The sequence below is a fragment of the Mus musculus genome, chromosome 19, assembly GCF_000001635.26.
Source record: "Mus musculus strain C57BL/6J chromosome 19, GRCm38.p6 C57BL/6J".
NCBI lineage: Eukaryota > Metazoa > Chordata > Mammalia > Rodentia > Muridae > Mus > Mus musculus.
In genome coordinates, this window is record NC_000085.6 from 11,612,402 (window position 1) to 11,625,244 (window position 12,843).

Here is a 12,843-nt window from a genome sequence, read left to right on the forward strand (position 1 = left end):
TAGCCTTTGTCAGTGATGGTTATCTGAGATTTTATGAGGCTATCCCTTGGAAGGTTTCTCAGAGCCTTTGCTTATCTTAGGTCAGAGACGACCTGGTGAACCACAGCTGAGACTTGCTTAGGTGATGATAACCCCTAGATCAGATAAGAAGTTTTGGTATGTGGAAATTGACTTGCTAAAAGTACATTTTGTGTAACAATAAACAGAGCTTCAAGGGTGCTGTTCTCAGGGTTCAGCACCTCAGAAGCTTTCCTCCCCTCTCCCCCACCCCCCACAGCCGCTGAGAAGCCTGAATTCATCCTATAGTGGCTCTCTTTCTTTGATAGATCATCCTTCCCATGTAAACCTACCAACACTGACACACCCTATATTTTGAGTCAGGCTGTCTCACCAGACCTGGAGCTCATCAATTTGACTACACTGGCTGGACAATAAGCTCCAAAGTCCCTCTTATCTCAGCATTCCCAGCTCCTCCATGTTGTATGTATGTGCCATGGGCATGGATATTTTATATGGGTTCTGGATAAGCTGAAATCAAGTCTGCCTGCTTGTGACATAGGCACTTAACTGCCTGAGGCGCCCCCAGACCACCCTTTGATTGGAAGAACACCACCAGAAAAGATGCTTAATCATAACATGATAGTGCTTAAATATTAAATATTTTAGAACATGAGGGGACATACTTATGTCCTATACTATGAACAAATGAGAAATAAAAGAGAAAAAAGGCAAAAGATCATATAAAAACATGAGATTATATATCTAATCAAGTTATGACTAAGAAAGGAAAAGAACCAGGAGAGATAACATTGCTTTTCAATGTGGTTCCTCTTTTGGAATAATCTACAGGAACACCTTTTCTAAACAGGAAGTAGAATTATCTTCACCATCATTATAATGAACACATAAAACCAGCCCAAGATGTAAAAGTTGGACAGGCATTATGCAACTTCACAAATGCCGCAGGACATTTTCACAAAGACACAGAAGAAAGACTACCTGGAAGCTTGGTGCTCACCATTTTTCTTCTTCTCTTCACACTAACCTCCTCAGTGCCAGCCAGAAACCCTTCCCTCTAGGGACAAGCATCTGTTTCCTTCCTGAGGCCCCATGGCATCCTGAATTTCCCTCTCTATGGTAAAGTTTTTAATGCAGTGACTGATAGGTAGGAAAGAAGGGGATACACAGATCACCAGTAAGAACTTAGAAAACATTATCTAATCCTCATGCTCACTTTTTTTTCCCTGTGAGGCCAGATGAACCTTTCTCATTCCATATTCTACCATATAGTAAATGGGCTACATGAGCAGGTTGGTATTTCTCATAATAGTTTGGCTAATGTTCTGGATGTAATTTATAGCGTGTAATCAAATATCATGTATCATATCAGGAGAGATTTGTCAGGGGAAAAAGAGAGAGAAAAGAAAAAAATGTACACATAATGAAAACATATTTGTTCTTGAGGGGTGGGAGGGGATGAGCTTTGCCGTGGCCAGGCTTGCATGAATTGCTGTTGCTGCCAAGATGGCTAGCCAAACAGCCTAGGTGAACATAATTGCCAGCTCAGCAGGAGAGCCTGTCTCACGGCAATGAGGTGGACAGCAATAGAGGGAGATAACAGATGTCTCAGTCTGACCTTAACACAGAGACAACACACACATAAAATAAAAATAAGTAAATAAATACTGTGTTAATAAAAATCTAGGCATTTAAAGCAGCACAATCCGCTGGCGTCTGGGAAAAGAAAAACAACTGCTTGGGTTTTCTACATTGTTATTACAGAGCGGAAGTCTCAAAAATATTGTGTGGGAACAGATGTTTAAGTGTGCACAGGAAGATAGCTAAAGAATGGTTGGATTTGGCGCTGCGTATATTTATCAAAATGAGCTCTCTACCCAGATCGGCTGAATATAATGTTTTAGGTTGGGGGTTAGGGAGGGCACTAACAGCTCATTTAGTTGACTGACTGGAATGTAGCTGAAAAGATAGTGACCTACTGTAAGCAAATTGTGGAGTGCCTGATATGTCCTGGGTTATAGTAAGGGAAGGGATTTGAAGGCTGTGCACTCCTAGGCTTGGCTGGTGTCTCCAAAAGTTAAGGTCTTTGACCTCAAACAGAATACACCACAAGCTTCCTTGATTCTGGAGGCTTGGAATTTAGACTAAACCACGCTACTGGTGTTCCAGGGTCTCCAGGCTGCAGACACCCTGTAATGTGACTACATAGCCTCTGAAACCATTTGAGTTGGCACCCCTAATTAACCCTCTTCTGTATCTCTCTCTCTATTGAGAAACAAGGCCCCAACTTTCCAATAAAAGTTCACTTCAAGTAACAAAAGTCTGGCAGTTTTGTTTTTCGCTCCTACCGAATGAATCACCAACAGAGAAAGGTCAATGTAGCTGACACATGGCTTTTATATTCCTAAACAGAATCCTCTGCTGCCTGTCTTCACCATTGGCTGGATGTGTCTGTGGAGAGCAATGTTCCCAGTATTGTTCTTACTCAAACCCACCAGCTTATTTGTTTAGTTTGGTTTTTTTTTTTCCTTTTCTGGTTTAAGTTCTGCACTCTGAGAACTCAGAATCTTATCTAATATACATGCTGGATCTCAAAAATCCCTCTTCCTTCCTTATACACGGGCTCAGTCATGTAGCAGACTGTAATGTTTTAGCTGTAAGACAAACTAAAAGTACCCAAGCAAGCAGGCACCAGCTGCTGGAAAAGACAGAGCCCAATGTCACCTACCTATTTAAGGGCTGATAAATTTACATCTATCTCGTGTACCTCTGGTTTGGAGAATTGTCCATTTATATTTCATTTCTTACACCTATCCATCTGTCTATCATAGACTCTTGTTGGTTGTACCTCTTGAATGAACCCTGCATGATACAGGTTCACCAAAAGAAGCCACTTTCTCCAGTTCATATAGCACTTGAATTAGCATCAGTTCCATGCTAATACATGATCCATGTTAATAACATATTCACACCCTGCTTACCCAATTTGTTAACAAACAACGTGTGATAGGTAGTACAATGTCCTGTTTTCTGCCTTCAGAGTTATTTACATACAATTCCACTGGGAAAAGACTGAGGAAGAAGACTCCAGAAACTGTTCTTTGTCCTTGGCACCATTTAATCAATTGTTTTAATGTACATGGTTCTTTTTAAAATGAGTTTTCTTTATTTCTGAGAACTTTACAAATGTGTACAGTGAAATATGATCATATCCACCATCGATTTTCTTCCTCAAGACTTCCCTCATATTCTTTCAACTTCATTTGCTAATACAAATATCAAGTTAAATAACTCTGATTTACTGGATAAACACTGCCTGAAGATACATAAGGAGATCACACGCACAGTTTACTACCGTGATAGAGTAACTGTGAATTGAGGATATGGCTGTGTGGAGAGACGGATGTAAATGAGGCGAGCCTTACATGAAGATTTAGAAAAGTTACCTGTCCCTTGGACACATGGAGAACACACCAACTGATCCCAGCAAACAGATTTTTCAACATCTCTTTTTGTTTCTTTTAAAAATCTTAATAGGAGCAACAAAATCATTTTCTCAGCTGTTTTGGGGGTGTTTGTTTGTTTGTTTGTTTGTTTTTCCTCACTACCTTCTATTCATGGTCTGCTCTCTGGGCACCTTTGCAAATGTTCTGGTCCTCTGCCCACACCCTCTTCAGAGTTAGCATTCATTTGGAGTTGCTATTTTCTCTTGTCTTTCCCAAGCCTACATGCACGGTCTCTGGTGGGTAATTATTTTCGCTTTGTCTAACTTTTCCCCACTATAGGCATCTGCTGGTTAATGTTCTGTAATATGCTTACCTGACTTGTTAGGGTTTCTACTTTTGATCCTTACTTTCCCCTTCTAAGTGTAGGCATGTGGAGTTTGACTGCCTTAGTTCTATCTCAAAATAATTCTCCTGGTGTCTTCCCTCCTTATTTAATGATCACTCTTATACCCATCTCAGAACAAAAGTCTAAAACTGAGTTTTAAGTTGTCTCTACTACTCTTCCACCATCCAGACTTCTACATTACTGCTTCCCTCCCCCTCAATGTTATTCATTTAGTTTTATTAAAGAATCAAACACTGAATATATCAAACTGCTGTTTGTTTAACTATCCTTTAAGGTATTAACAACTTGAACCAATTTCTCCTTTGGTCCTTTGATGTAGGATATCATATAGCCAGGCTGGCCTCTAACTCACTATGTAACAGAGGCTGGCCTTGTGCTGAGATTCTAGGCAAACATGCCAATCTCTACCAACTTTTGGTAGATATTTACGTACATGTGTTATACACAATCATTTCTTGTCATTCCCATTGACTACCTTCTAGCTCAAGTCTTCATCAGTTTATTCTTCATTCTTCCCATGTGTCTTACTAAAGGATACTCACAGTATCCCTGAATGTACCTATCCATCTCACTAGACTGAATGGTTTGATAATGTTCTCTATTGCCTACTACTCACCAATTGGCAAACCACTGAGCGATACCTGTGCAGGTGAATGTACTCATCAACCAGATGATGTCGTCTTTTCACAAAGCTTTATGTCTCTAAAATAACCCCATTATTATTGAGGGTGGAAATATATCTACACAGAAAAGTGTATATCATGTTAAAATACATACAGAAGGCTTGATATGGTGGATATATATCACATATAACTATAGCTGTTGAGAATTCTAAAATGAACTAAGAGCCAAATATTACCTGATTATCTAAGGTTAGTTAAATTCTCAGGGTAATTCTTCCATATCTTCCTTTTGTTCATGAAAGTAGACATACAATAAAGCCAACTTATTCCTTGATGACTTTCCAGAAAAGATGTATGTGAAATTGTGACACAAAACAAGAAAATTGGAGTGAATGATATCCGCAAAAAGGGAGATATTTAGAAGATCAGATACAGCATAACTAAAAGAGTGGCATCTGCAGAACAATCCAATTGAAAAACTGACAGAATGTGGAACAAACAGAAATTTTGCGAGAATTTTGTAAAAAGATCAACTTTCAAGATTATACTTGAATCAGATTGTCCTGGTCCCCTGATTCTTATGAATCAACTGGAGAAGATGTTTCCCCTTTGTCTTCCAACTCACTGTAAATTGGTGAATACACATTTAATTCTTCATAAAGACGATCATCTGGGACCTGATAAAGAGAAAAAACGTCCCATATCAATTACCCAGATCTTTACATTTCTAGAAGTCTCATCATGGATGCATCTCTTCTATCTATCTTTTTGAATTTCACCTTGCCTCTCATGATCCTGGAGTGTCTGGACCTTTAATGTCCAGAAACTAGATCAGATGGGTTGGCCAATGGGGGCTAAAAGAAACTATGTAAGTGACAAGTTATTGAGGTTACTCTATATCTAAAATGTTGGTTTCTCTTCTGACTGAAGACAGTGGTCACTAAGAAGTGTAACAACTGGGCTGTGTCTAAAAGTGGACATAGAGAGTGGGTTGTAGGTTCCATTTGTCAGATTTGAGTTAGCAACAGTGGCTGAGAATTGGAAATTCTCACCAAGAATATAATGAGTTTGTGCAGCAGGTGAAAACACAGTTGTCACCATGAACTAAGAGATAAGCCAAACCTAAGGCTTTTTTGAGAGCAATAAAGAGGGGAAAGATATATATAAAAGAAAGGGAGAGAACAGAAACAAATATAACAAGCTCCCCCCCCCCAAAAAAAAGAAAAGCCCAACAGCTGAATGTTTCCATCACACACTGCTGATAACTCACTTCTCACACCCAACCTCTCCAGAGCACCCACAATGTCTACAATGATAACAGTTCCATTTGCCTAACCTCACAGGACTGTGCTGTGATCTCATGCCATTTCAGTGTATAAAATAAGATCTCCAATATGAGATACAAGAGCCAGTTTTTTGAGAAATAGTTTTCCAGCCAATAATTTCAGAAAATTCAGGACATGTTCTAAAAGAATAAAGCACAAATTCTCCAGCATACGCTAGTCAAGATTTCCTACTGACCTTTTTACTTTCTAACTCTTGTCCAATCCTATAGATAGTGAACAACACAGCACTGCAAAAGGCCAGGATGGTGAGAAACAGCATCATCAACACCAGTTCCTGTCAAACAGCAACCAACGAAAAAGTGAAAGTCACAGGTGGATGTACCCCCAATCGCTTCCCTTAGAGAAGCACCCCCTTTCTCAGGAACTCTGAAGCTTAAGAGCAGACATAACACACTGATACATAAATAGGAAACCAGGAAGTGACTGATTGGAGGTGATGACTCCAACCTTAAGGAATGTGGCCAGGAGTAGGAGTAAGACCATTACCTCCTTAGTACAGAACTCTATTTTAGAGATGGAGATTCCAAAGGGAGGACGGTGTCTCTGGAAGAGGAAGGGTTTTCACACTTAAGACAGGACCCAGAGAGTTAGTGTTTTCATAAGAAATACATACTGTGGTGAAAGAAGCCACAAAGCAGCCGTCGTCTTCGGTTACATTCTTGCAGTTGTTCATATAAGCGAAGTTATTGGTCAGATTGAGGATCAGCATGGCGATCCCCGTCCCTGCAGCGATGCTACTGACAATGTTTGCTCCCAGGCTGCCTCTCACCTGATGGCATAGAACATTCAGCCCTGGGACTGGGTGTGGCAGCAGCTGACCAACTGATCTGTCTTACAGAGCTGGTCCTGTATAGTAACTCAAAACTGGTTCCAAACCCCAGTTAAATAGGGGACTCTTGCAAATATACTCAACACCTGGTAAGCATGTTTCCCTCTGAGATGCATTCAAGAAAAGAATAAGGGCTGGGGATGTACTCAGCAGTGAACACAGAGTGAGGCATTGCAAAAGGTCAGAGGTTCAATCTCCAGGATAAGAAAAAAAAAAGACATATATGCATGCGTAGTTTATCCTCAAGTCATCTCAATTGACTTAACTAAAAGAGACTATAAATACATACAAAGACAATACCTGTGTGGGTCCCTTTAAATGGTATCAAAGTAATCAAATTTCACTGTTTATTAGGTGACACAATTTATGTTTCTAACGATTTTATCCAGTTTATCTTGCAAAAATGCTTTCCAGCACAAAGAGATGGGGGAAAAAAGCACACATCTACACTCTCTATAATGTAGTTGATTCTCGTGTGCCTCTCTTAACACCCCTACAATTTTACTTTTCTTACCTTGGAAGAATGAATAACATGAGTGCAACTCACCAGATACAATGTGTTTTTTCTTTCGGAGATAATTGACAAAAATCCAGACAAAACAAACTGTCCAAAAGGAAACAGGGGAGAGACCAAAGTGAGTTTCTGCTCTCTGGTGTACTTTTTCGCCTATCCTCAAAATATAAAAATGAGTTTTAGATGTTCTAGAAGGCTATCCACTAAAATCTCCCATGAGACCATTATTTATTATCTCCTGTAAAATATTTCTCAAAGCCAATTCCTTATACAGACCATGTGAAACTCCTGATAAAATACAAGTTCCAAGCTGTGTGGTGGCACATGCCTGCAATCCCAGCTCTCAGGAGTCTGAGGCAGGAAGGTTGTACGGATGAGGAAAGCCTGAGCTACACTGTAAGAAAGAGAAAAAGAAGCAAAAGAAGCACATAGGCTCCTACTCATTAGGTCTTAGATGACCCGAGGCTCTTCGTTTTTTTTTTTTGTTTGTTTGTTTTTTTTTTTTTTTTTTGTTTACATGGCTCCTCTATAAGGTTGACTTTGATACCTACTGGGCAGATAGCAAGGGCTAGTGATATCTGCTGTATAACTGTAACAGTGGTCTCATTTATTGTAATGCTTAGTTCATATGTCCTGACTTACACTGTCAGCTTCTTCAGGCCAGCCTTGTGTAGCTATGGAGTCTGATATGCAGCACATGGTCATATAGTTAACTATGAAAATATACATTTGCAAATATCTAGTAAAAAGTAAAACTTGAAGCTTCAAAATCAGACTACCTTCTAAGAAATTGAGATTTGTGTTCCTAGACACTTAAAGAGTCAGGAGCTTGAGTCTATGAGATGCCCCAGTGGGTAGAAGTGCTTGTAACAGAACCCAAGTTCAATTTTTTGATCTCACAAAGTAGCAAAAAAAGACCTGACATCTTACAGTTGTTCTCTGACATCTGACCTCTACGTGAGCTATGGCACTGGTACATACACACACACACACACACACACACACACACACACACACACACGAGAGAGAGAGAGAGAGAGGGAGAGAGAGAGAGAGAGACAGAGACAGAGACAGAGACAGAGACAGAGACAGAGACATACATACACATACAGAGAGAGAGAGAATAAATGAATAAATTTTTAAAATGAAATCTTTGAAAAATGGAAAGAAATTTCAAGGAAAATGTGGTAAATGGTCAAGATGATTCTTGGCCATATGACCAGGAGATCGAAGAACTACATAGCAGCATATCAAACCAATGCAATGGTTTCCTTAGATTTGAATACATTTTTATAACTTAACTATTGATAAAAAGATAATACACAATGATGATATGAATGAAGAAAGGTAGGCATATAAAACATTGTAGCATACAGTTCTTTTCCTACAAAGCTGTAAAAATTGAAAACTAATTTTCAATTATAGTGATTGCTTCAAGATGAGAAGTCTGGTAGCAGAGTGGGACAGGAAGAGTTGTAGGGAAATGAATGTAACTTACAAAATCATGGATAGGCTTGTAATAATGAGGTTGAGATATAAGCTAATATTTTATATATACATATATATGTATATATATATGTACATATATATGAGTCAAATTTTCTCAAATCTTACACCTTCTATATGCAGAATATGCTATTTATTGTATGTGTACTACACAGATACAAGGCTATATGACCTTGTAATCTCATTCAGTCATTTGCTTTCTAGACAGTAGAATTTTTAAAAGGAATTGTGTTCATCCAATGTTGTTAACTTTGTTCTCATCTGAAATATGTCTTTCCCCTCCATTCTTAAAGATAACTTTTTACACTATTGTATTGTTTTAGATTTTTAAAAACATATATGTGCTAGTGTGTGTATATGTCTGTGTGTATATATGCTAATCTGTATGAAGGCCCAAGAAGGCCAGAAGAAGGTTCTTATCTCCTTGAGCAAGAGTCACTGGCAGCCATATGCACATGACATGGTACTAAGAACTGAACTCAGGTCCTGTGGAAGAGCAGCAAGCATCCTTAACTACTAAGGCCACTCTTCAATCTTATTTTTTATTAATGGATAAAATATATGTAAGTACATATACCAGGTAGTTTTATTACTAGGTAGTGTTAAGGGTATTTTCTTGAATATAAGTCTTCAGTCATTTAACTTTTAAATATTTATGTATTTATTCTTTTACAGTTTCATAGAGTGTCAAGTTTTTCAGTCAATGAAAGTATGTTAATGGTTTATAAACCACAGTTAACTGTGATAAGAATCTTTTGCTCTTGTTAATGAGTATATGTGGAAAGTGCTTTGGAAACTACATTTAGAGATGCTATGTATATATAAATGAAGAACTGTAGATATTATTGAAATGCTAGAGATAAGCACTTGATTAAAAGAAAATTAATTAGCTTTGATTAAAAGAAAATCTCTGCTTAGCATTATTTCAGAAACAATTACAGATATGTTCTCACCAGCACTGCACCCCAGAATGGATAGCCTAGTTTATAAAGTAAAAGCACTTCTTCATCAAAGTCTGAAACATAGAGTACGGAGCAGACAATTGTTCCAAAACAAAGGCATATCAAACCAACCAGAATTTGTGTTGCCTGTGGAAAACATGAATTTTATAAAGTTAGGATCTATTTTCTCAAAATTGTACCAATTTCTCTGTAAGACTGAATATGCAAAATCTGTTTGGTATCATAGGCTTTCCTTGGATTGACCCATTTGTGAGATTTGTCCACTGTCTTCTATTCACTATATATCCTGAGCCATGACTAGCAGACTCTAACGCATACATTATCAATACATGTCACACACAGCTTTATTTGCATACTTATGTCAGGCATGCATAATTGTTCTTTCTATCTAACTAACAGGAGACATTTTGTATCCTTCATTCCTGTTTTCCATTCATGACCTAGCAACTTAATGTCTTTATAAGAAAATGCTTTTCTCTTCCCAGAGTGTGCAAATAATACCGTCAATTCCTCGCCTATCAAGAATGCTATAGGACACCATCAGCCCATGAGAGAAAATGTTAATATAACTAAATACTCTGTCCTAGAGCCAGCCTGCATTTTGAGTTGAGAATAAAGGCCAGGCACTCACTCCCAGGAACTCCAACTCTTTCTTCAAAAATGTCCGCCATGTCTGCTTTGGTGGGGCTGCTTTGGCAGGAGATGCTTCCAAGAGTTCAATGTCAGGTGCACTGAAATTTACAAAAACTTAATCATACAAAAATCTTCTAACTCCCTGTGTGATGTTCTTAACTGTCTGAATCTGGAGCATTGTGTGTTAGTTGTTCCTCAAGAGAATCACGCAGTTGAACTCTCTGGTGTGGTGCCTGAGAAAAGTCTCAGAGAGTCAAAGCAACCAACCATCAACACTTGAACATTATCCAAGTGTTTACATAGACCATAATAGAACAAACAAACAAAAAAAAAATGCTGCATGCTCTCGTTCATCCTGGGTTTCCATAAGTTCTTTCTTAAATCTCTGTCTTATGATATGCCCGCCTGTCAGCCTCAAACAGGTTTTAGCATAGAAATGTTTCTGCATGTGCTCTGTCAATAAAGGCCGTGTACAACTTCATATGCAGAGGACTGCTTTGAGGAGCTAGCTCAGTCTCTATTCCTATTTCAATCTTGGGTGCAGGATCCCATGCCCTAAGCACAAGGGCCAACCAGGATCAAGATCATTTTGTAAATCCTGTGAGCTCTATATACAGAGGCATGAGATCTGTATGTTCAAACTCCCTGTCTCATACCCAAAAGCACAAGTCTCTAATGTTAGAAAATCTGATATCTCCAGTTTTCAAGTGAAGTAAAAGCCTTGTTCCCAACTGCTAAGAGAGTAAGACACTAAGAAACTTAAGTAACTTACTGGAATCTGTGAATAAATCTATGAATTGGCATCTGCATGCCCAGCACTGTGAATTTCTGTCTTGATAAATAACTTCAATGAAAAAAAAATAGTCTTTGCTTACCTGGAGGATTCTTGTGGATTTGGGAGAGCAAGATCTGCTCTGCTCCTATTTTCTGTGTCCATTTTTTCATTAATTGGGCTATCCAGGAATGAAAGATACTGTTACACAGAAATGCGGTGTGCTCTGGATGGGCAGTTAAGATGGGTTGGCTCTGAATACCAATGATTATCTTCATGCGGAACCTACTTGTCAGATAAGTCTCCAGGCTGATTGATATCAGTGACTCCTTTCTCTTGCTGTAATGAAAAGTAGTGCAAAACTGAGACATCTACTGAATAGAGAGCAAGATGAAGACAGAAATGTGAACAGTTTAGAGCATAATTCTGCCAGAGATGTGGGATTTATGGACCCTAATACTGAAGCATCTAGGAAATGAGAAGATAAAAGAGAGCAGAAGAAAAAGCAAGGGTGCTCTTTGGCAGCTTCATCTACTATACCTATGTCATGAGCTCTTCATTTGGCTTCATGTATGGGACCAAAACTATACTATGTGTATCTCTAACTTTATGTCATCTCTCTTCCCCCTCCCCTCCTTCTTGCTATCCCTCTCCCTCTCACCCATCTCTCCTCACCCCTTTCTCATTTTCTCTTCCTGTCTTCTGCATAGTATTTACTATCCTCAGCAGATGATCTTGACAAAAGCACCATCAGAGTTCTTAGTGCTGTAAACCATGCCACTGGAATTATTCAATATACTATTTGAATTATGAAATATACTTTATCTGAACATGTGTGTGGCAACTGCTGCACTTTTTGTAATGGTAAGAACAAGACAAGGAAAATATGGAGGGATGTGAATGTCATAGAAATGGTGTGAGCAAGTCTGAATAGTGGAAACTGAGCAACATGTCTGCCCAGACACAGTGTTCACTCGACTTTATCACAAGTAACTACCCCAGAACACAATGCACAAGAGAGAACAGGTCTGCCTTGCTTATATTTCAGTTCAGTTCTATGATTGGTTTTTCACAACTGCAAGATACTATCCATAGTACCCTAAATCACCTCAGTTATTTTCCTGGGATATAATAAAATGTCTCAAAAGAAATTAAGGTATATATATATGTGTGTATATATATATGAATAGAGGATTCTAATGTACATACTGGCAAACTTTTCATAACAAAATACTAGTGTTCCAGCTACCTTCCTTCCACTGTGTCTTTGGGAATCAGTGCATCTAACAAATACACTACATGAGTTAACTAGTAAGCCCCATCTACTTATTCATTTATACAGAAAGGACTTAATGCTTCTGGCTAGCAACTGATCACAACATGGAGCAGACACTATTGAAGGCCATGATCCCAGATCTAGCCCACAACCTTGCAGATGTGAACAAAGAAAAATGATTACCCAGGATGTCAGAGGCCAGAGGCTGCTGGAATGTAAAGCAGTTTACAACACTGACTGACAGAGCTTCACAGAGCACAGAGAAGGAATTCTCAGGGAAGGTGATATTTGAGCCTAGCCTTAAAATGATTGGCTTGGAAATTTCATTCCCCTACCTGACCTTCACAAAACCACATGTGTCTGCAGGGGAAAGTCTTGAATCAATGTAAGGGTCTTTTGTGGTGTTTTCTAATAGTATATAAAGGCTTATGTTCAACAACAAAACAAAATTAGCAACCCTACTTGAGATTTGGACAGTTAACAGACTGAGGGCATCTTTGTGTGTTTGGACA

The 12,843-nt window shown here is 38.7% G+C and overlaps 1 protein-coding gene across 5 annotated transcripts; it reads right to left on the reverse strand.

Moving 5' to 3' along the window:
- Nucleotides 1–3,115: 3,115 nt before the first annotated feature.
- On the reverse strand, nt 3,116–11,389 carry Ms4a2 (membrane-spanning 4-domains, subfamily A, member 2). Of its 5 annotated transcripts, none has more exons than NM_001276330.1 (7): nt 11,159–11,318; nt 10,282–10,381; nt 9,642–9,776; nt 7,216–7,272; nt 6,326–6,382; nt 6,015–6,113; nt 3,119–5,170 (listed from the first exon to the last, which is right to left on the reverse strand). In NM_001276330.1, exons 1-7 carry the CDS (start codon nt 11,218–11,220, stop codon nt 5,072–5,074), a joined length of 609 nt encoding a protein of 202 aa, NP_001263259.1. In that variant the 5' UTR covers nt 11,221–11,318; the 3' UTR covers nt 3,119–5,071. The 5 variants fall into 5 exon arrangements, with proteins under 5 accessions (XP_017173549.1, NP_001263259.1, NP_001263257.1 ...); NM_001276328.1 differs by lacking the exon at nt 6,326–6,382 and adding an exon at nt 6,453–6,497; NM_013516.2 differs by lacking the exon at nt 6,326–6,382 and adding an exon at nt 6,453–6,608.
- Between the last annotated feature and the right edge of the window lie 1,454 nt (nt 11,390–12,843).

Bases quoted from the DNA above. Each gene is read 5' to 3' on its own strand.
- Ms4a2 (NM_013516.2), bottom strand. From the start codon at position 11,220: ATGGACACAGAAAATAGGAGCAGAGCAGATCTTGCTCTCCCAAATCCA. The intron at 7,273-9,641 runs GTGAGAACATAT...CCTTTTGGACAG, and splicing joins CATTCTGGGGTGCAGTGCTG to TTTGTTTTGTCTGGATTTTT. The intron at 5,171-6,014 runs GTCAGTAGGAAA...TCTCTTTATCAG, and splicing joins AAGAGTTAGAAAGTAAAAAG to GTCCCAGATGATCGTCTTTA.